This window comes from Hesperophylax consimilis, chromosome 5 (genome assembly GCF_061612785.1).
Source record: "Hesperophylax consimilis isolate HC1 chromosome 5, BYU_Hcon_1.0, whole genome shotgun sequence".
NCBI lineage: Eukaryota > Metazoa > Arthropoda > Insecta > Trichoptera > Limnephilidae > Hesperophylax > Hesperophylax consimilis.
This window is the reverse complement of record NC_142840.1, coordinates 41773098-41798299: the sequence shown is the minus strand read 5'-3', so window position 1 is coordinate 41798299 and position 25202 is coordinate 41773098. Positions and strand designations below refer to the sequence as shown.

General features: G+C 32.9%; 1 protein-coding gene across 1 annotated transcript in view; it reads right to left on the bottom strand.

Moving 5' to 3' along the window:
* Nucleotides 1-22651, bottom strand: part of Grd (gamma-aminobutyric acid type A receptor subunit Grd) — a 41762-nt gene extending 19111 nt beyond the window's left edge. The window contains exons 1-3 of the mRNA XM_089631943.1: nucleotides 22501-22651; nucleotides 16921-16988; nucleotides 9892-10115 (exon numbers count right to left, since the gene is read on the bottom strand). Of these exons, the coding sequence (XP_089488069.1) occupies nucleotides 9892-10115; nucleotides 16921-16988; nucleotides 22501-22651 (443 nt within the window). The remainder of the gene's footprint in view (nucleotides 1-9891; nucleotides 10116-16920; nucleotides 16989-22500) is intronic.
* Between the last annotated feature and the right edge of the window lie 2551 nt (nucleotides 22652-25202).

The following is a 25202-nucleotide window of genomic DNA, read 5'->3' as shown; positions in this document are numbered from 1 at the left end:
GCTTGTTGTTTCACGTCCAACAGATGGCGCTGTTTTAAAAAAATCACGTTTTTACCTGTCACAGGTATCTACATAATATATATGGATACATAGATAGATAATTCGAACTTGAAATTTGTCTTTGCATGATGTGTAACAAAAACATCGTATAACGGTTGTGAAGTATTTTTTTATTAGTAAGTTTTTTTTAACTGTTTAATATTAAATTTTTATTTCTAAATTTAATTATCACTCAAGTACAGTGTTTTTCTTTCTTATAACGAGCACTCCTTTTCTAAAACACAAGAACTAGCTTACGCTAGGAAAGTATAATGCACAAAATGGTATAATGTAAAAATAACATAAAATGTATATCATCATTCACCATAGAATATGTCTTTGGTGAGTGAACACCTAAGTAAAAGAAATCAACGTTTAACAAATGAGCTTTAGTATATAAAATATATTTTTTTAAAGAAATAATGAGTTATCAAAAAAAACTCTTGAAATCTCTCCAGAAACTTCTGTTCACAACTTCAAGTCATTCCAATTAATTTTTCACATTGCAGATACAATTATTATTTTAATAACTTCGGAAGACCATTTTTGTTAATCGGACCAATAATAAAACCTATCGGCGGCAAAAATATAAATTTAAAATGCAGATCGGTACATTCACAAGCAGAGAGGGAGAGAACAGAGGCTGTAGGGGACTGGAAAGCTCTTCAAATCGGCCCTGGCTCAAATATGCAAATAGGTCACAGAAAGATTCTTCCTTAATACTTCAATCAGGAATTGCTGACTGGTTATATTGGTACACCACGAGACAAGCAGAATGAACGGTGACATACTTTGACCTGTGTAACAACTAGGTACTTGAGAAAATGTATAATTTATACGTTGGATACACTTGGAACAAGCGTGCATTCGATACATGCATATAAGCATTGCCTACCCTAACATACTCATAAAAAAGATGTATATTAAAAATTATTGAACACTTTCAAAAATATGCGCGAAGTACCATAACGTGTTAAAAGCAGAAACAAAGTAAGCAAATTGATGCACACGTCATATTCAAATGTGTACTGTATTCTAAACTAAATGTACATGTATGCGCAATGCGCATTCCTTTCGGTGCAATTAACAAACGTAGCAATCAGCGCCATCTTTGGTATCGCTATTAATTAGCACAACTTTACCATCGACATGATGTTCACATTATGCTGGTTTACATTGAATTATAGAAATGTTATATATTATCCAGTAATTGGCTTCTAATATGCATAAATGAAGCGGTTATTTGTATGTTTATATCAATCATCGACTAGAGCCAGCAGGTTAGCCATTCTTAGCGAAAACTTACCAAGTAAATTTTAAGATTTTTTAATGTCAATTAATGCGCTGTTTATCCTACTATCTACCCTAATTAAAGACTTTGTGCAAGCCACTGCGTTGAATGAAAGTTGCCTATCTCTTTATACCTAAGCGTTATATTGGATAGTTTGTGATGTGGGTAACTAGAGGTGGGTACTGTGAGTACTTTTCGTTACTGTGTACATAGAGTACAGGTACAAAAAATACCTGTTAAAAATACCGGTTACAAAATACTCAAAAGTATTTTATACCGATCTGAGGATCATAGTATCTAGGGACATAAAGTAATAAATACTCAATCCCAGTATAAAATACTTATGAGTATTTTGTAACTGTACTAACACTCTTCTTAGCGACAGCGGCCGCCGAGTATTGCATAATAGAGGTGAGTTCTGTGGGTACTTTTCGTTACTAGGTACAGAGAGTACAGGTACAAAAATACTTGTTAAAAATACTCACAAGTATTTTATACCTATCTGGAGACTGGGGACAGAAAGTAGTAAATACTCAGTCCCAGTACTAAAGTGCGTATTTTGCAACCAGGTATTTTGGAGATTTGTCACAAGTACAAAGTACCGCATGAAAATACCAGGTACTTTTACTGGGTACGACAAAATAAGCCTCTCCTCTAGTAAGAACCCCAGTGGCATTAGATGAAACATAATTAGTTTTAAAGGACAACGAAATAATTAATTTATTCTTTTCTCTTTTGATTTATCTGTTATTTTGTTGGTGCATTTGTTCGCCTGTTTAGTAGATTTTAGAGGGTAAATAATTTCACTGCACAACAAAACCGTTTGACAACTGAGAAGTACTTTTTGTACATGTAATCAATCTTGATATTTAAGTATAATAGCAGTCTTGTAATGTCCATAATTTCATCGTGCCCCAAATAAAGTTATCGGAAAATAAATCAAATTTCAAAATTCCTTGCTGACAAAGATAGTGAACATTGAGTTTTTGGCAGTCGTGTTTACCAGTGCTCTGTGTTTGAAGGCTTACTTTGACGGCGGCGCGGCGTACAGATAAGATTTATTTATTGTTACCTTTTCGTATTCATTATTTTTGTTTGTGTTATTGGTTTGCGACGAAGTTGCGTGTATTATTTCTATCATTTATTATTTCTAAAATAATAATAATTGTTTTTTTTTTTTTTAATTTGTTGAAATGGAGGAAGATGAAAATCGACCTCCGGACCCTGAGCCCATTTCTAATATTGTAGACGACTACGATACTGATGATACCCAGACTTCTGTAACCCTTCCTTCACGAAAACGACGTCCTCCGCTTTGCCTTAATGTACCTCCTAAAATTAAATCTCTTTCACAATCAAACGAAGCCCCAATCTCTCATGGAAGTTATAATGATACAATTCCTCCAGAAGCAAAAGCCATTGAGCTTATGTATTCTATTTCATCTTCAGCTCCATTTATTGTCAATGTCCAATGGACTGAACAGGGGAAAATAATTCATCCCCTGGATTTTGGTAAATTTATTTTTAGCTCAAAACTCAATAACCTCGGTATTATAAATGGATCAATAAAACCGGAAGGTCGATACAAACTATCCATAGAATTTAAATCAGCCACATTAGCTAATGATTTTGTTAAAAAAATAGGTTCTCTTTCAAATAATAAATTTAAATCTTTCATACCTACATTCAATTTAACCAGAATGGGCAGAGTAAGAGGTATCCCAACCGATCTATCAGAAACAGAAATAGTAGATGCTCTTAATGACTCTCAATTAACTCCAAAAGTTTTAAAAGCACGTCGTTTGAATTTCAAGGATACTTCCACCGGCACCACTATATGGAAACCTTCACAATCCGTTGTTATTACTTTCGAAGGTCAAACATTACCATCCCGTGTATTTATTTATTATAACGCTCTTCCCGTTGAAATATACAGATTCCCGACTATAGAAGGTTTCAACTGTTGCCGTTTTGGCCATTCAAAACCTATTTGTCGTTCCCCTCCTCGTTGCTTCCATTGCGGAGAGGATCATCCCTTTGAACAGTGTCAAAATACAACGAATAACCCTATTTGTATTAATTGTAAGGGCAACCATACTGCTGTTAGTGTGGCCTGTCCAGAGTTATCTAGACAGAGAAATATCAAACAGTCAATGGCTGCAGACAATATTTCTTACTTTCAGGCCTCTAAATTATTCGCTCCTACAAAAAAATCTTTTGCAGAGATAACGTCTAACGCTTCTCTCTTTCATTTTTCTCCCCCTAAATCCCCTCTATCATCTTCCCACAAAGAAACAATTTTCAAACCGATAAAATCTAATCCAAAATTTATTCCTTCTTTCGATAAAAAACTACATAATGAACTTTTACTTAACCCGAATGGGAATAATAAATCCCAGGCTCCCAATGGGACTGCCTTAAAAAACTGTTCCACTTCCGATATCTTCCCTAAAGTCACGATTGAAAATTCTTCTTTTATTCAAACTTTAATTACCCTATTAATTACGATCCTTTCAAATAACAATAAAGTACCGTCCAACGCTGCCGATTATATGAAATCTTTACTCTATAGCCTTCCCGATGTATCCGCAAATGAGCAAAATACTTCAATGGAATAGTAGAAGTCTATTCGCCAACAAAATTGATCTTGTACAGTTACTTGATGAACATAATATTTCAGTTGCTGCCATCTCCGAAACGTGGTTAAAACCCTCATACCAATTTAATATTCCTGGATATCATTGTCTAAGACATGATAGACTGGATGGCAAAGGTGGCACTGCTCTTATTATACATAATTCTATCCCTTTTAAACAAATTATTTTCCACACTCTCTCCAATAATTTTCAGATAGTAGCAGCTGTTGTATCTTATATCCCTCCCTCTACATTTTTTGTTGAAAACGAATGGTCAACATTTATATCCCAGATTCGTCCCCCGTATATGATACTTGGGGACTTCAATGCTCATTCTCCTTCTTGGGGCAGTGAGTCAACAAACCGTTCTGGCCATAATCTATTAGATTTTATGGATACCTATAATTTATGTATACTAAATGATCTCCAACTCGTTTCACTGCCCCTCAACATCGGAAAAGTGCAGTCGATTTATCTCTTTGCTCATCTTCGGTGATTCCCATATGTTCTTGGAACATCCTTAAAGATCCCCTTTCCAGTGACCATTTTCCTATAATAATTACCTTCCACCATATATCTTCCACGCATTCCTTTTCGATAAACAATAGTTTTAAATTTAAAACGAAAGACGCGAATTGGAGAAATTTTTCTTCAGAATTAGACTCCATTGTTCAAGCATCTAAGTCTTCCCTTGTCAACACTAGTTTACAATGTGAATTATTTCCTAACATGATAATAAAAGCTGCAGAAAAAACAATTAAAAAACGTAATGTTAACATTAAGATAAAACATTCCACCCCATGGTGGGATGAAGAATGCACTAGTGTCGTTAAATCCAGAAGAGAAGCAATTTCCATTTTCCGTAAATGTATGTCTTTCGAAAATTACCTTTCTGTGAAACGCGCCCAGGCAGAAGCGAAACGCGTTTTGAAAAACAAAAAGCGGTCTGGATGGCGAAAATTCTGTGAACGCTTGTCTCCTGAATCTCCCCAGTCATCCGTATGGTCCAATTTAAAAAAATTCGGTTCGTCATATACTCCGCAGCGTTCTAAACATATTCCAGAAGAAATTATTATAGGTTTTGCTGATAAGATAGCTCCTCCGTCAGTTGCCAGATGTGAGGAAATGCCTTCCTTTATTTCTTATCCATCTCACTCTAGCTGGCTGGACTCTCCTTTCTCAATAAGTGAATTAAATCGAGTAATCAATTCCCTTCCAGACTCTTCTCCTGGCCCTGATGGAATCTTATATAGTTTCATTAAAGCATTCTCAGACATGTCGGTTAAATATTTTTTATCCCTAATTAATTACATGTTCGAAACGGGATTTATTCCGGAAGTCTGGAAAGTTCAAAAAATCCTTCCGATTTTAAAACCTGGCAAAAATCCATCTGAAATCTCATCCTATCGTCCTATTGCTCTTTCGTCATGTTTAATGAAAGTAGCAGAACACTTGATAAAGAACAGATTGGAATGGTTTGTTGAAAATCACAGAATTATCTCTCCTAATCAATATGGCTTCCGGAAAAAGAAATCAACCATAGATAATTTAAGTGTGTTAACAACAGACATCCGTATATCTCAGTCCCTTAATTCTTGCACTCTGGCCACATTTCTTGATCTTTCGTCAGCTTACGACGATGTATTAATTAACATTTTGAAAGAAAAATTAATTAAAATAAAAATTCCCTTAAAACTAGTTCAATTTATTATTAATTTACTAACAGACAGATCCATTATTATCCACTTTTCCTCAAAAACGATAAATCGCAAACTATGGAAGGGGTTACCTCAGGGGTCCGTAATCAGTCCATTATTATTTAATATATATATAAGTGATTTAGACAATGTAATTCCTTCATCTATCAAGCGACTTTATTTTGCTGATGATTTCCTTATATATTTATCACACAAAAATCTATCGCGCGCTGCGAAGGAATTGAATTTGGCTTTACATAATATGAAAGTTTGGTTGTTGACAAATGGGATGAATTTAGCTACGTCTAAAACCAAAGTAGTGGCTTTTACGCGCAAAAGAAAAATACCCCCCCTTTCTGTCTGCTTTGATAATGTCCCTCTTCAAATCGTTAAGCAAATTAAATTTCTTGGACTACTTTTGGATCATAAACTTTCCTGGCTACCGCATATTCAGAACATTTCGGCTAAGTGTGAAAAGGGGCTAAATATTATGCGAGCTGTTTCCAAAGTGTGGTGGGGATCTCATCCTACTACTCTTAAATTAATGTATGGTGCTCTAGTGCGAAGCCATTTGGATTATGGAACATTTCTTTTTGATCCTCTTCCTAAATATTTGGACAAAAAACTTGAAAGAATTCAGTCCAAAGCGCTCAGAATAATTATTGGAGCGATGAAATCTTCTCCAATTAATTCTCTCCAGGTAGAATGTGTTGATCCCCCCTTAATTTTAAGGAGACAATTCCTAGCTGATAAATATATTTTTAAATCTTTTTCTATATCGCGTCACCCTTTAGAACAAAGCCTTGATTATTTGTTCAATTACTTAAATAACGAAAAAAGATCGACAGATAAAAATCGACTTCCTCTCCTTCTAAAAAGTTTTCTTTCATTCAAATCTCTGTCTTCTTCCCTCCAAAATCTACAAAAAGATCCTATCCTTCCTATTTTCACCATCCTATTTGATTCTATCAATTATATCCCCAACGTTATTACTTCAGACTTCCGAACTGATATTTTAACCTCATCTAATCAAAATGTTGAGGAAAAATTTAAAAACATTACATCTTCTAAGTTTCCAGAATTTTCTCTCATTTACACAGATGGTTCTAAGTCTGATAACAAAGATTGTGGAGCTGCGGTACACATTCCCGAATTCGATTTAGATTTGTCTTATAAATTGCCTAAAGAAATTTCCATATTTACTGCAGAATGCTTCGCAATTGAACAAGCTTTGAGCCAAATCCAGCTTTTCAATATTCGACGAGCCTTACTGTGCACTGACTCACTAAGCGCAGTGTTGAAAATTTCCTCAAATATCCATAAACCAGAAGACTATATTATTTATAATATCAGAAACACCCTTAAATCTTTAAATGAATTAAAATTCGAGACAATATTGGTTTGGGTCCCTGGCCATTTAGGAATTGAGGGTAACGAGAAAACCGATTCTCTAGCTAAACTTGGAACAATTTCTGGCTCTAATCCTTTAGATTTTAGAATTCCTATCTCTGACGTCATCCCAATTCTTAAATCCAACATGATCAGCTCCTGGGAAGAAAATTGGACCAATACGAAAACCCGAACTGGTGCTTTTTATGCTGGAATACAAAATCATATTCCAAGTAAACCTTGGTTCCACGGCAAGAAAAAATCCAAAAGATTTATATCCTGTATCTCGAGAATGAGAATTGGTCATTGCTCCATTGCATCCCATTTGTTTAAAATCCGGGTCCTAGATAGTCCACTCTGCCAGTGCGGCATGGAAAATGAGACTCTTGATCACGTTTTCTTTCATTGTAAAAATCATTCATCCTTCAAAGGCATTTATCGTTTACTTATAAAAATCACCCACCAATCTCCCCTTAGTATTCCTTATTTACTTTCTCTCAACAATTCTCGCATTTTCTCAGTTCTATACAAGTTCATAGACTTGAATGACTTCAATATTTGAGATTTCCTATTCCCGTATAGATTTCCCATAAAATTATAACCATCTCCCTTAACTTTAACGGCACATAGCACTCTCTTTAGGGTGAATTGCCTAATAAAAAAAAAAAAAAACATTGAGTTTTTCAAATAACATATTTTATGTTATTATTTCACTTTCCTGCTTTCTAAATTAGTTTTTAAGTCTTTTTACACATTTCTACACTGCTCTATACAGACGGCCAAAAAAGGAACGAAAAACTGATAAAAAGGTTTCCACAATATCTACAGCAGTTACGCACTGCAAAGATACGATTGTTATGTAATATTTAATTTATTTAACTATATATGCCACAATAATCCAGCCGTTTAAAAAATGTTAAGTTCAAAGATAAACTGCAATAGCTTCACTTAATCTAAGAAAAAAATCCTCAGTTCTGAATGTGACAAGTTTTCCACTAAATGGTAAGCACCTACGAGTTGAAAAATATAGCTGCGTGATTTTGGTATTACAATCGTAATTTGAATCCAAACAGAAAGTGCAAAACCCTTTGAATATTTATTTGCGTCAGTTGACTCCACTTGAGTTTCCTCGACCTCTTTAATTTCCTCCCCCCTTCTCTCCACGCCCGCCCTCACACCCGCCCACCTCTCTATTCGAAGTCCTGTATTATTGCTGACTTGAACAGCGGCTCAACTTTTCAAAGGCATCTCGCCTCGACTGCGAACTGGAATTGCTCGCATACCTGATATAAAATATACTCCATGGCTGTTGGTTCCAATTCTCAATGTTATTTCGAAAAATAATGCATTATTACGTGGATATATGCGCGAAGCCTGCGATGAAAACGTACCTTACATAATTTCCAACGCCTTCTGGTTATTAAGTTATATCAGAAACTAAATTTTAATTAATTTAAATTGTTCAATGGTAGAATAAAGTGGTTTAAAACAAAGCAATTTTTCATTTAAATTATAATTTTAAGCTACAAAGATATTGCTTTCTTCGATAGATTGATATTTTACATGAGTTTCTTTTCTCGACAAGTACCTACTTAACTCACACGCGTATGTATTAAATGTTCCGTAAATACTATAGCGGATTTCATTAATTGAATTATAATTCCGTGATTGTTATTCCTCTCCTTTCGAAATTAGGTAAAAACTGTCGGGCACAAATGACGCCGTTCTATTTATATAAAAAAATAAAATTTTAATGATTCTCACTTCATGTCACATTCTCCCCACCTACTGCGATTCATATATATAGAGGGGTATGTGTACAGTAAACATACTCTTTTTTTCCAAAACACAGCTTTAAAATACAGTATTTACTTTCATTCATTACATTTAAATTGTAAATACACAAGATACGTCCAAGGAAAATCTTTCAAGAAATGCCTACCCCAATTTCGTCACACTCGGTAAACTATTGTAAACGGATTTCAAATCTACAATAAAGTTCCATTTATAAAACCCAAAGGAACCATCCAACACCAGACCACTCTTCCTTGATGAGTTATTTCTTCAACTAGCGTCGGAAAACAGACGTTAATTCTAAAACTATTGTAATTGGAAATTACGAAAATAATTTGTAAGCCGTTCAAAATATGTGATATAAGTACATGAAAAAATACATATTATAAAAATATCTACATGATTTATTTATATTTACCAGATTGATATTGCCCGATTTAAAATTCAGGGATGATAAGAAAAAAACACCTTTTTTATTTCAGAAGAGAAATGTTCCGTAGAATGAACTTAGAAATAATTCCAACAGCCCTGAGTCAATTCCCCACATTCAGTCTCCGACGTGTTGAGGAAGAAAATGCATTTGGCGAATACGATTAATGAGTAAGTACATAATTGTACCCAGGTATTGCATTCACCTCCAAAGATGCCAGAATTACACAGATTGTTAAAGAATTCAATAGACTTATGATGGGGCGGGTACCATTAAGTGGTTAGATACGCTTGGTAACTTAGTAGGGCAACGCGGGTTTTTTGGGGTGAGGTTTGTCCAGATCTTGGCGGCAGATGCGTTTGCCCACCGGATTGGGAGAGGCCGTTTGAGGGAGATCCTTTGACCTGTCGACCGTCACTCCTAGACATACTGACCCCCAGATATCTTCCCCGTACGTACCTTTTTCCGTCTTGGAACTTCCTCTCCTTCCTTTCCTTTAAAATTACCTTCTAAAGATGACATCTTAAGCCTTGAGGGAAAATATTTTTCTAAACTAGTGTAGAGTTAATGTTAAAAAAGTAGATTACTTACTGAAGGATGTATATTTGTAAATACCTTGAGGAATAGAGAACCCTTCCATCCTGGAAAAGCCTCACAAACTTATTAGGGGTCGTTATGGTATGAAGATAGCTCTGCTTTCCGTTGTAGAAGTAGGTGTCTGGCTTCCAGATCTTCTTCAGCATGGAGATACTGAGGGCGAGCGTCTCTTTGGCCTCGTCGTGGAAGGCCAGCCGCCGGTCCACCCAGGTCTGCCGGAAGTAGCAGTCCATGGAGTAGGTCTGGACAACCAGGAGTACCAGATTAGAAGAATATAAGTCATCAGATTGGGGAATTTACCTACTGTTAAAGTGGTTATACACCGCAATGTTGAGACCGTTACTCAATAATGTAAGATTTTATTCAACAGTTGTTGCTTTTTGATTTTTTCAACTTTACAAAATGTTACTGATTTTCCACCCTTCTTAAGTTTGCCTGATTTATTGTTTTAGCATAATTTTCTAACACGACACTTCAATTTTTCTTTATCATTAATTAATTTAATATTTTCTTAGTCAAACTTTTTAATTTTTTCGTCTAATTTAATTTCATGTTATAATATAATAATATCTTTATTTAAGAAATTAGCAACTATAACTGCGAATACATGTTAAAAATAGATTGTAATTAGTCAAATATCTTCACAGATTCATATCATTATCGAAGTAAGTATAGGAAACCAACTAGACAGGTCTATTACAATAAAATGGAGGATTTTGATGTGAAACATGGGGAGGAATGCAGATTACGCCAAACTCTGGGAATTGAATAAAAATGCACTTTCTAGATGAGAAAAGTGTGTAGAAACTCATTAAAGAAAGATTTAAGGATTAATTCTGTTTTTCATAATTACGCGCCTTATGAATTTACCCCACGAAGTCGGCTACAATCGCATGTAGCTGATGTTAGTATTAGGTCTACCAACACAACAGTGACAAAATATGGCGGCGGACTGTCCGAATATGGTCATAATATCAGATCGCGAAGTGCAATTTTATTAAACTTTGATCGGCTGTATCTCCCTCAATTTATTCTTCCGCGCCTTAATTCTTTTTTTTATGAGTTTCTACACACTTTTCTCATCTAGAAAGTGCATTTTTATTCAATTCCCAGAGTTTGGCGTAATCTGCATTTCACCCGAAACATGTATTACAGGAATAGTGAAAGATAACATTCATGTAAGGTGTACTGAGCTTTTTAATGCACTACTCATCAGCAGTTGTACATATTGTAGAAACAGGTAAATGATGACGTTAGGTTAGGTTAGGTTAGGTTTGGTTAGGTTGGCATCCACGGAAAATACTATACAATACGGGCCTCTAAATTACATGGTCAATACTGTTGTTAAGTAAACTTCACTATTTAAATAATCTTAATCACACTGTTTATTTATTGCGCTGTGGTAAAACAAGACAAATCAGTAGTAACCATTATTATTTGTGAACTGTCGTTGATTGATTGAACTGACTTGGTCACGTGACACTTTGACACCTCTCGCCGGTCATCGTCAAAAGGAACAGGTGCACCTGTATCTAATATTTTCAATGCACTAATGTTTATTTGTTACAGGATATATTTATATAGTAGTAACAGACTGTCCAACTTGAAGGAATTCCCGTTTCAGACAGAATTTAGATTAAATAGAATACACATTTTATAAAACTAAGGATTGAAAATTAGAAAAAAAAGGGAGAGAAAGAAAAATAAAATAAAAATAGATTAAAACTTAAAATTAGTTAATGTTTGTTTACCAAACTTTACTATTACTAACACAATAAGATAAATATAGGTACTATACTTAAAAATAAAGGATTAAAACATAAAGGTTGGCAACTATTGGTTGCATTGCATATTTTAGAAAAAATAGCAAAAAAGTATAAAATTAATCCTACATAATGTTTTGTAAAAATACGAAATTTTTTTATCAAAATTTGAAGTTCTATTTTTTCGTTGTTTTTATTTTGTTTTATGGTGGTACATATATATTTTGTATATAAAATAACCAAAAAGTGAAGCGAAGAGAAATAATAAAATAAAATAATTGATTTGAATATAAAGTTAACTATCGTTTGTTCAGCTACTAATGAAAATAATATGTAGATAAATTTATTTATTTATTAATCTTAAGTTAGCTCACATCGTCGTGTTAGCAAATAGTTTTAGAAACATATAACAACAAAAACATTGAGTTATTGGCAAACAATGGATCTTTAAATATTTAAATGTAAGTATACATTACATATTATAAAAAAATGGAAAAAACATCAATGTTTGATGAAAATATATATTCTCAATTTCTCTTTAAACTTAACCATCGTCTCAATCTCAGTAACTTCCTTCGGGATTTTGTTATACAGTTAGAAGGCCTGGTACATGAGAGATTTCTGGGTGCCTGATTTTTTTCTTGTTGGCAATCTGATTTTCCTTGCATTTCTCGTCCCGTGTCCGTGTATCTCGTGGTTGTAATTTATTTTTCTATTCAGTTCCTTAGACATCATCCCTATTTTAATTTTATGTATAAATTAAAATATATAGATTGTTTTACCGTCATAAAGTTTAGCTCATTTAACTTGTCTCTTATCCGTGTGTATATGTTGCGGTTGAGTATTATTCGCATTGCTTTATTTTGCAGAAGAAAAAGAATACTTAAACAGTAATTAAAATGTGGTGGTATAATTGTATTATATATTATCTGACAAGTTTCTTTATTTACTTTGTTTCGTATTCTGACAAGGAATGTTTTTTTTTTTGTATAGTCTGCATTATTTGAAAAGTACAGCTTTGAGTCTATAATGACGCCTAAATATTTAATTTTTTCCACTTTTATGATAATTTCTTCATTAATATAAAGCTTTAGTTCGTGGTGCGTATTCATGCATTTGGTCTTACTAACATTTAATTTTAGTTTGATGAACTAGGTAAAATTCCAGTAGCCGAAATATCAAATGATAATATTTTTATAGTCTGAGAATGCCAAATTCTTTTAATTGCATTTCCTAAATCTGTGTATTTTCTTATTTTTTCAGAAACAGTTTTTTTGAATATTACAGAAATTTGGAATAGCGACATCAATGAAATAAGTTATTTTTTTAAATTTTGTCATGTAAAACAATATCGGGTCTATTATGACTAATCGTTCGGTCTGTTAGTATAGTTTTATCATAATATATTTTATAAAATTCGTTTTCTAAAAATGAATTTGGTTCGTATTCATAATATGGTATTATATTTAAATGCATAGCGATATATCTAGATTTGGCTAAAGCCTTTGATTCAATATGCCACAAAACACTTTTTAAAAAATTAGAAAATATAGGTATCAAAGACAAAGAACTACAACTATTAAAAAGTTACATGAGCGACAGAACACAACAAGTCAAAATTAATAACTATACTAGCAAACCACTGCCGATTACACACGGAGTTCCACAAGGAAGTATACTAGGGCCCGTTCTTTTCACAATTTACATAAATGAACTTTGCAGCATGGAAATAGATGGAGAAATAATTAGTTACGCAGACGACACAGTTTTACTATTTAAATCTAAGGATTGGAATAAGGTTTATAACATAGCGAATCTAGGAATCACGCAAGTGAAAAAATGGTTGGACTCAAATACACTCACACTAAACATATCGAAAACAAAATTCACAACCTACAGCATAACCAACACAGGACAGCCAAAAAACAATACAAACACCATAAAAATACACGAATGCATAAACACCAACATCTGCGATTGCCCCCCTCTAGAAAAAACAGAACAAATAAAGTATCTAGGAATCGTAATTGACCATAATCTTAGATGGACACATCACATCAAACAAATCACAAATAGACTCCTCAGAACAATACACATTTTCCTAAATATAAGAAACATATATAAAATAAAACAATTGAAAACAATATATTATGCACTATGCCAATCAATAATAAAATATGGAATAATTGCTTGGGGAGGAGCAACAAACGCAGCTACCGCTCAAATAGAAATCGCACAGAAAACGATATTAAAGGTAATACTCAAAAACCATAAACTAACCGACACAGACCAAATATTTAAAAGCATCATCTGGACAGCCCAGCGGTGCAGAGACGGAAGCGTGGGTTGCGTATGACAAGTGTGTTTCTAAAGTATCTATTTCCATAGAAAATGTACGGATTGTAATTAGTCCAGATATCTTAATGCGTTGCTTACGTAGCGTACGTCGCCCCAGTGTGTTTACCCTTTAGCACTAGCTAGTGGATTTACCTTCAAATCGCATGAACATGTATTATTATTAAAATATGCTTTCGTAGTCTGAATATTAACAAAACTCCATTAAAGCTCTTAAAAAGTAATCAACGAAGTTTTACCATTAGCAATATGTATATTTTAATAAACTAGGTGAAATGATGAACAAATATCCTACAAGTATAACGAAGCACACAATATCTCAGGCAGTCACAGGAATATCATCATACGGCTTGTGAAATTCATTATTATTATTTGTTTTGCAAAATAGGCGGCAAGCCGTAGTCTGTTATTAATAATTTCCAAATTATTATTCCCCGAAACACGTATCATGTGAATGACTTGACAAAATACATCGATCACATGCTTTCAATGGCACGTAATTGATAATTAGTATAAAAGCGTTCTGACAAAGTAATTATCTTTCTTTACATAGACTCTATCAATAACTATTCTACAAAATGTCAGATTCTTCAAAGAAAATAAGACGCCTTTCATAATAAATAACACCAAGGACAAACAAACATAAAATGTATTTAGAGTACTTAACTTTTTAACTAACCACCAAACCGTTTAGGCACAGAGGATGAAACACAAAACAATTAGGTCTTGGCGCACACGCCTGGCATCATTCACATTCATACATCGTCTCACATATATACGCTTCTGTTATTCTGATTCTTGACAAGGCCCGACTTGTGTATTTGGTTCACTTGATCGTACCATACCTTCCTCCTGCGTTCCTGACTTTTTTACCACTCACGCTCGCTTCGCATATTCCTAATACTCATTTCTTCGTTAATTCGCTCTGCATGTGCAAAACTTTCTTAATCTCACTCATTACTGACTGTACAGTAACAATAGATGACGTTATATCTAAGATAAAGAGTCTGGTCTGGTCTAGTCTTGGCAGGACCCGATAAAGTTCCACCTAGATTCCTAGTTAATTGTATGCATTCATTGTCACATCCCATACATAAGTTATTTATGAAGTCACTCTCATCAGGTGTGTTTCCTGACCTTTGGAAGTTATTTGACGCCTATTTTTAAAAAAGGAAATAAGAGCGAAGTAACCAATTATAGGCCAATATGCATAATGTCTTCTTTGCCTGGACAATTGAAGTACTGGACAAGTTGATATCTCAATTTAAACGAGTAATCTCACCCCTTCAACATGGATTTATTAAAGAAAGATCAAAGCTTTCCAATTTAATATTGTACACTAATGACATCGTTAATGCCTTTAACGCATCATATCAAACTCCAATAAAAGTAAAGGTGGATTCATTCATTTCTTACAAATTTACGGCATTCAAGGATCTCATTTGGGCCCAATATTATTTTGTTTTTTCATCAATGACATAGTAAATATTTTTAGCAAAGGCAAAGTTCTGTTATTTGCCGATGACCTGAAGATCTACAGAATAAATAAAGACGATACTGATCGCGCCATTTTGCAGTTGAACCTGAATAAACTAATTGCTTGGTGTTCAGAAAATGATTTGCAACTAAATATTAGTAAATGCCAGATTATTATTAGTTTGTGCAAAGGTAAAAATCCTCTTCGTTTTTCTTATTTAATTAATGGCGCTTATCTTCTTCGAGTGTCACAGATTCGAAATCTCGGTGTCTTATTCCCCGAAAGTCAACAGTTTAACTTACACACCGATGAAACTACAAGCGAGGCGATGGGGATGCTCGGTTTTATTTTGGAAATGGGGGAAAGTTTAAAAATGTGTTAAATTTAAAACATCTAGGTATATTGCTCATTAGTTCGAAGTAAATTAGAATATAATTCAACAATATGGTCACCATTCTACAAAGTCCATTCTCAAGCCTTGGAACAGGTACAAAATAAATTAATTTTAAAATGAATATTCCCATTGAACTTACAAATTATAATAACTTACGTACCGAAACCAGACTCCTCAAACTATCAGATTGAAGAGTTTTAACTGATATATTATTTTTATTCAAAATGATCAAATCTGTAATTCACAGGCCTGAATTATTGGAATTAATTAATATGAACATATATAGTACAGGTACGTACCTGCTAGACAAACTCGAAGCAAAGATACTTTAAAATGTAACAATAACCTCAAGACCAACTACTCTATTTATTCACTAATTCCAAAAATTCATCACCGCGCAAAAAAACACTGTGAACCTATTGATATATTTGGTGTTAATAATTTCGTTAGTTTCAAAAGGCAACTAATTTCAGACCTATTTGCTAGTTATTAACTTGTATTATTTATTGGCTTTAAAAAAGTCTTCCCTGTATATCTTCCAACGTTTAAATCACATACTCCTTAGTTTATTTGTTTTTTTTACACGTATATTAATGACTGTATGCATGTACGGCCATACTTGATATTTATATTATACTTTGATTTATTTTACCATTTCAAGTATTATTATTTAAATTCAGCGTTATTATTAATTACAGCGTTGGTATTTTGCCATTACTTATTAGTTTTTTTTCTAGATACAACAGTCTTTATTTTTCTTCTTTTTTCAAACATCTGTTTTATAATACATAAACATTTATTACATTAGAATATTATCTTATTTTTCTTTTTATATAATGTAAGTGTTCATTATTGGTGTACAGTAGCTCAGAGAAAGGTCGTATGTACATCATCCACGATCGTGTTCTTCCTTCTCACACGTCTTGTATGAAAACGAAAAAGACAGAAGATACTAGAATAATATCGTCACGTGCGACCTCTCTCTGGGACTAAAAAAAATTTATAGTCACAAATAAATTGCGTACTTTTGTAATAATTACTGTGACGGAATAACTTACCATATCAACTTCAGATATTGGCCCCATACTTCTGACCATAATATCGACCTCAATTATTGCAGGTGGGCCTGAAAAATAGAGATATAATAAAACACATTAAAAAATAAACTTTTCCACGCGTTTAAGTACTACCATAATAATATGTCCTTGTATGCTGAAGTGCAGATTTTTTTGGTTTATTAGTAGTTATTTTGATGTCGGGAAATATGGGAATTAATACTGCCTCTTGCTCTTCCTTACTAGGCTATTTACATCTTTGGACCTAAAAAGCCCTGGACAGAGCATTAGTGCGATTTTGTATGCATGGTATTGAAGCCAAATCTAGGGCGAGGGGAAATTGCCTGGCAGCCATCTTGTATGACTAACTTTTAAACTGATTTATATGCAAAGTTGTGCATAATGAACTACAATTATTTAATTTTCGTGTTGTTAATGCAGTTATAACGGCTTTTGATTTGGGATTGAGGCTATTCAATTAGACAAAAAAATGGGAAACATCATAAAAAATTATGTAGACTTTTCAATTTTCCATGCGTTTTTTCCTCACCCCGCGGCTTCAAATTGCTCTTAATTGCTCTGAATTGCTCCGTACAGGGCTTTTTAGGTCCATAATCTACATTGCCATACTCTATGGATGAAGATATGATATCTATCGATCGATAAAGATTTTATCTTTAATGTCGGTAACTTGTCATCGTACCCGAGCAAGACTGCAGACTGTCCACGAGCAATTCACAGTTCATAACGACTGAGGGCTGTTTATCAGTTGTGTAAAATTTAAAACTAATTTTTTAGTAGGTTAGTGTTTATAATTAATGTGACGTAAACTGTTGTTTGTACGTTAGCGAGTTACTGTATTGCAATCGTGCTCGGGAACGGTGACAATTTATCGACATCATTGACAAATCCTTTATCGATCAACTGTGCTAGATACCCAGGCCATTATAAAAGCGAAAAGATATCGTTGGAAACGGACAGAGTGGAAATAGGTGTAGTCTGCAGTGACGTAGCTCGGTTCCCAAGGGGCGCGGGCGGTGCTAGTTTTTCCAGGGACGGTAAGCAAACGTTCACAGATCGTGACGAGGAATAAGTGCGCTACGAAAACACCGAGATGTTTGGTTTTGCTGATCCAGATGCGATGCTGATTGAAGTGGTTTATTTTTATTCGAGAATTTTCTATTAAGCGCTGAGAAAATATGCCTGCTATTTTTCACGAGGATGGTCTGCTGTCTGCTATTTGCTCTGTATTTTTTAATACACTTTGAGTTAGTTAATTAATTGGTATTTTTTGTTAATTTATTTTATTTTAGGGAAATAAACAGTTAACGATACGATTATAAATGTTAAATTTATACATGTTAAATGATACATGTTAAATTTACTAAAGCAATTATATATTTAACAAATAAGCAGTACCTATAGGTATTAAATAATATATATATATTTACAAAAAGAGATAATCCATAATGTATCATTACATTTTATGGAGTTTGGTTTAGTTGGGATATGAATACATTATACATCAGTGTTTGAAGAGAATGTTATTTTCACATCTCTTGAAGACAATCTTACAAGGCAAGTATTTTGATTTGAATTTGTTTTAAAGTGTTATTCATTAAAAAGTCTGCATGAACGCGTTTGCCACGTAGGTGATTTCAAATGTGATCAAAATACTGTAAGTTTGTATTTAATTACACGCCCATTTTCCAGTTAAACAGTCATTGAAAAATGATTTGTATTATATTTTATCAAGATAAATAAATTAAAAATTCATTAATTTAATCGACTATCGTTTATCGTACTCGTCAAGTACAAAAGTACCACTACACTCTTTTCACAACGCCTTAATTACTATTATTTATAAACTAACTATTGCACTCTTTAGTCCGAAAATACCGCTCCGCTCTTTCTACAACTCCTTCATTATTATTATTCGTGAACTAACTATTGTACTCAAAGATATTAGAAGAACATTGTACTCATAGTCCGAAAATGCCGCTGCACTCTTTCTACAACTCCTTTATTAATATTATTTGAGAGCTAAATATTGACTCGTATAAGTCTGAAAATACCCGCACCACTCTTTTTACAAATCCTTCGTTATTATTGTTTGTGAACTAACAATTGAACTCGTAAATCCGAAAATACCGCTCTATTCAAATACTTTCCACAACTCATTCATTATTATCATTTGTGAACTAACTATTGCACCCGCTCAACACTTTCCACAATTCTTTAATTATTATTATTTGTGAACTAACTATTGTACCCGCTCAACACTTTCCACAATTCTTTAATTATTATTATTTGTGAACTAACTATTGTACCCGCTCAACACTTTCCACAATTCTTTAATTATTATTATTTGTGAACTAACTATTGCACCCGCTCAACACTTTCCACAATTCTTTAATTATTATTATTTGTGAACTAACTATTGTACCCGCTCAACACTTTCCACAATTCTTTAATTATTATTATTTGTGAATTAACTATTGTACCCGCTCAACACTTTCCACAATTCTTTAATTATTAATTTTTTGTGAACTAACTATTGTATCCGCTCAACACTTTCCACAATTCTTTAATTATTATTATTTGTGAACTAATTATTTTGATTTTTACGAACTTTATGCTGAGAATTTGAAAATGATGTATTACATTGTCTAATTCGTAAAAATAAAGCAATAAAATTTTTTAAGTTAATTTATCATAATCTATTAAAACTGTGTGTTGCTTTATTTGGGTTTTAGGTATGGCATGAAGCCAAATAAAGATGTAATCAATCCATTTGAAGCTGGGGGTTTTCAGAAGAAAAATGGTTGCTTATTATGTTTTTAAAAGTAATGCGATATTTCTAATAGATTATACATGGTAGACTCGTTGTTTTTATTTTATATTGACTTATAACATCAAATTAATATGGAACTATGCAGAAAAAATTACATTTAAATTAAAAATATATAATATATACTTTCGTGGAAAATCGCTCGGTTTTATATAAATTATATATTGAAGGTATATACATTCAATATATAATTCGGTACCTACCGGTAGGTACCGAATTTAACCATCAAAAGAAATTGTCACTCTAATACAATGATTTCTTTTGTAATTGAAATTAATATCAGCGTTTGTTATTTTTTTTAAACCGATCGGATGTAAGTAATTGGATTGACTTGAAGTTTTTACTTTATTATTGAAAAAATTACAACATTTGAAAGTAAGCTCATAACGAAAATAATTGATACATCAATCATGTGGTCAACGAATGCCCGCTCCAGTCATTCCCCGGCGGGATTCGTGAGGTTCACATGGCGACGCCTGAGGCCCTAGAATGGATCGCAGACCTAGATTTCCCCCTCTGACCCCCCACCATACGAAAAAAGAATTGATTCATTTACAAATAAAAAAGATATCGTGTAACATTTTATTTTCAAACGTGTTATTCATTACTACCGATGATTTTAACGTAAACATTAAGGACTGTTTGTAACGATCATATGCGACTGGCGTCTAGTATGAAAGAGCAATAAGTAAAGATATAACAAGTAAAGTGGCTGAGTTGGCATCGCGAGTAGTTCCCACCCAGGCGTCGTGAGTTAATTTCCTTGGCTGGCTAGTCCCCCGTCTTGACACGAGTAATATTTTCAGCTTACTGTTGTGGCAATAGCTGATTTTCAAATGTTGTCAGGTTATTCGTAACCCGGGAATGTTTGTCTTTCTTTCATTAAAAAAATACTATAAAAGAGTGTGAACGATTTTCAAATGCCTCTTCTCCATCTGCAGTCCATTGACTAATATTTCGCTATCCCAATTCTTTTAGTTATAAATACAATGAGAGGATATTAGACTTTTTTGGTTTGTCCATGACAATGTCGTACTTTTAAAAACAATTTGTAATTCTACAAGATGTTTGCAACTAGGACGTAACGAAAATAAGTTATTGTATAATATTATTCATTAGAAGATATTAAATAATATCCCGTCAGCGCTCCATTTTCAATCATGTCTTCCGTGTCAATACTACAGTGATGTGCAAAATATACACGTTTGTGTTTATTTTTCCCAAAGTGCAGTCAGCACACCAGTCACTTGGCAATATTTGCAATGTCGTGTTTGGTTTGGCGAAGATACATCCCTGCGGGAGTCGATCGTTGAAACATATTTCTATATGTGCACGGAGTATCTATCAATTTAAAGAGAGTCTACTGAAAATCGGTAATTCAGTTCACTCGATTCAAAGCTTTCGGAAGACATTTAAAAATGTAATGCTATATCAAAACTAACATTTCTCTTTAAATGTAATGCTATATCGATACTTACATGTCTCTTTAAATGTAATGATGTATCAAAACTAACATATCTCCTTAAATGCAATTAGGTACCTACTAGTAAACACATAGAGAGATCTCACACCATTTAAAAAAATTTCAACACATTTTTTAAAAATAATTAATTTTTTTTATTGTTAACAAGTCTAATTTGTAGAAATCCATTTTAGTAAAATTACTTTATAATAAAAAAAGTACTCATGAACAATTTTACACACTAGAACTTGTTTATAAATAAACTTTTTGAAAAAAAAAAACAAGCTCATACCAACAAATTTTTCAATGTAATTTAATTTTTTAAATGTATCTTAAAATGTACTTTTTTATGATTTTGGTTTGACAGAGGATTGAAACTCTACCAACCTCGCCAAATTCTGATCGGGTAGGACTGACATTTATTTCGTATATGAACTGCTGTAATATCATCTGATTTCAGAGAAATGCTTTCATGGCCTCGTTTGTATAGGTGATTGCCACCTTAATTTCTACTTCCTGGATTTGCATTCATTCATTCACGACAATAAAAGTGAAATATGATTTAAGATTTTCACGGCCAAAAGTATTTTTGTTATTTGTTTTTGGGGTGTTATACCGTGTTGCGGAAGAAGGAGTTAGCGCAACACGGCATAAAACCCCAAAACAAATAACAAAAAAGAAATTAAAGTAGATGAATTTAAAACATTGATAAATATTATGAAAAAGTAAAATAAAAATTTCGTAAGATTTTTTTCTTGTTTTATTTTTTAATGTCTGTCATTTGATAAAGAGAGGTGCTTATTCATCTTGGTTTCTGTGTATAATAATGCGGGGACAAAAAAAACATATTTTTACCGGCTTTTGTTTGACTCTGGCTTAAAAAAATGATGCGCTTTATGAAATAATAACAAAAATTCATAATCTCAACTATAGTTATAATGAAGACGTATAATTCATAAAATAATGCAAAAATCTGTCCGGCCTTCCCTGTATGAACTTATTGGTCAATATTTTTAGCTACAAACCTTATTTTATCTACGATTATTGAAATATTCACTTAACTGCCATGAAACGAGACAAGACGCCATGTTGATTTTTTAAATATTTTTCAATTCTTCATCAAGAAAGACGGTGTCGAGCTTACCGGGTAGATAAAATAATATATACATAATATAAATAAATGAGTAGACGCGCACTATTAGTAAATGCATATTTTTTAGAAATTCAATTTTAAAGAAAGGGGTACAGAACAAGTTGATATTTTCCTTACCTCCAAAATCAGGTCTAACACTGTTGTCATATCCCCTCAGTAATCCATCCAGCAACTCCGAAATATTCTTGTGGTCATTCATCTGCGCTGGCGAAGCGGGGAGCGGCATTATCAGAATAGCTGCGGCCGCTAAAACCAACTCCGGGCACATGCTGCATCTACCAAGCCGCATGTTGAGAACCACTGGAAAAATATTCACACATTCATCAAGTTTCCTAGAAACGTGGCACTAATAAGTTAAAACTAAGTCATTCCGCACTTTGCTTTGTATTATCTCTTTTTCCCCATTGTCCTGTTCATTTTCCAATGTAATTTGATTAAAACTCAACGTAAGTAGTCAATGGAAGCATTTAGTCCTCATTTTGTTTTTTGCTTTGATTCGAACAAGTTTTAATAAAACCGAATCCACAAAGAATAACGCTTTCATCAACGATAGTTTTTCTGTCGGCTTCCGGCGGGACAATAAACAACAGAGCTAACTACCTTTGACAATGGCGCTTTGTGAGAAATTAGTTCAAGTGGCACTTCGAATTTATTAAATGCACGCCAATGCATCGCCCATTACAATCGGAAAAGTCCACCATTGAACAATAATCCGAAGAAAAGCTAAAACTTTGTTCCAGAGAGTAAAAAAATATTAAATATTAGTTTAATTTTAATTTTTTATTCATTTACTCTTTTTACATGCCCATGGGGTTTTTATATTGGGTACATTGAAATGTATACTATTTTGTACGTAAGGGTTACAAACAATCTTTGCAGAAAATATTTTTTCATTGGATAATGAACTTAAATTATCTCTAAATAGTATAAAATAAAGTCGCTATCCGCGTCTGACTATTTGTGTGCTTAGTTCTTCTAAACTACGAAACGGATTTTGATAGAGTTTTCACTATCAATTAGAGATTTTTTCCGAAAGGTTTATATATATAGAACATGAATATAATATTTATAGAAAGTATATAAACGTCGGATGTTTTGTAATCAAGTCGTAAAAAAATATTTTCGGGCGCTTAAGGCGATGCATTACACAGTGTAATATTTTAAATCGAGCCGCTATCAATAACACCCCTTACGTAGATGGCGATAAGGTTTAAATTCCCGCTTAACACCATCCGCCTGTTTTGATTTATGCAAGAAAAAAACATGGCCAAAAAGTGTCTTTTATTTTATTTTGTGGATAATATTTTTTCCGATCATTTTATAAATAACTTAATTTGCCACATCATACAATATAATCATAACCGAATGGGTTCGTAAGCAGGAGATTTTGAACATTAAATCAGTTTTCATAGGCCTTATACATTATTTTTTTCTGGGCTTATAAAAAGACTTATCTAAAAAATACTCGATTATTTCAAAGGCCAAGATGTATTCTACTCGCAGTATTTAATTAAAGCATCTGAAACATTTCTAGGCGACCAAATTTTCAAACCAAAAACACGTGATTTTGAATTACCACGTAGTGCATCGCCTTAAATTGCTAAAGCTGGCTAAGATTTACGAGATACATCAAAACACTGTACTATCTTAAAAAGACATAAGTACAGAAAAGTTCGCGATGATATATATATGTCTATCTCCTAAAGATAACCCACTGCAACTCCGGGTACACGTCAGCTAGTCACAAATAATATCTTGACATAAAATAATTGTATATGTATGTTTTAAATATCGCATTTGTTACATTAAAATTATCGATATCAACTGAAAGTCAAGTATTCGGTATCGAAACGTTGCTACAAACGGCTATAGCGGTGCTTGGTGACCAAATCTGAATAGCCTGATACTCCTTGACTTTCCTCTTCCCACCTCCTTCTCCTTTATATTTCCTTCATTTAACCCGTAGTTATTAATTAATTATTTAATATTTTGTTAAAATTGCTTCAATAAGTTGTAATGATATTTTTAGAGAAAACTTTTTGAATCTAAACCCGGTCCACGAATAGATAACTAATTTAAATCTTCTGAAAATTGTCCATTCTTTATCTATGGTTTTTGGAGAATTTCTGAGAACATTGCCACCGGTTCCTCAGAATATTTTCGTAACCTGGGGCTGGGGGGAGAATTGTTATGAGGCACTTAATTAGTTTACAGATTTCAAGAAATTCAAGGTTATTCTTGTGAATATCCTTAGATACATTAAAGTCATTGGAGTGTTTTAAATATATTTATAAAAATACAAATTCATTTGTCTGTCAATTTCTTGTACTTAAAGTATCAATTTCCTTAAATATTTTTAAATCTAAAACGATATTTGACTATTTGCACAATTCTAAGATGTCTTAGAGTAAAATAAAAAAAAATAACTTGAGATTAAAATGAATGATACAATCTCAATATTTCTTCTTTTTGAAGATGTAGTAAAAACAAATACCATTTTAAAAACAAGATACAATTACGCCTTAGAATTGTCTACTTGAAATGTGCTGAAATTTTTATAAATTGGAAAATTTTAATTTCAAACATGAAAATTTATTTTCTATTTATAAAACACATTCCTTTTATTTAGTAAATCAGTAAGAAAACTGTCACTTCACTTTGTATCTAGTTTGTACGATAAAAAAATTAATAATAATTCCCAGAGAATAACCAAAAAAATACATTTTAGATTTACTGTTTGCGCAAAATAAATATTGATTTCAAGGATTTATATTTACCGAAACGTGCATAAGACATTTATGTTATTGAATAAACTTTCA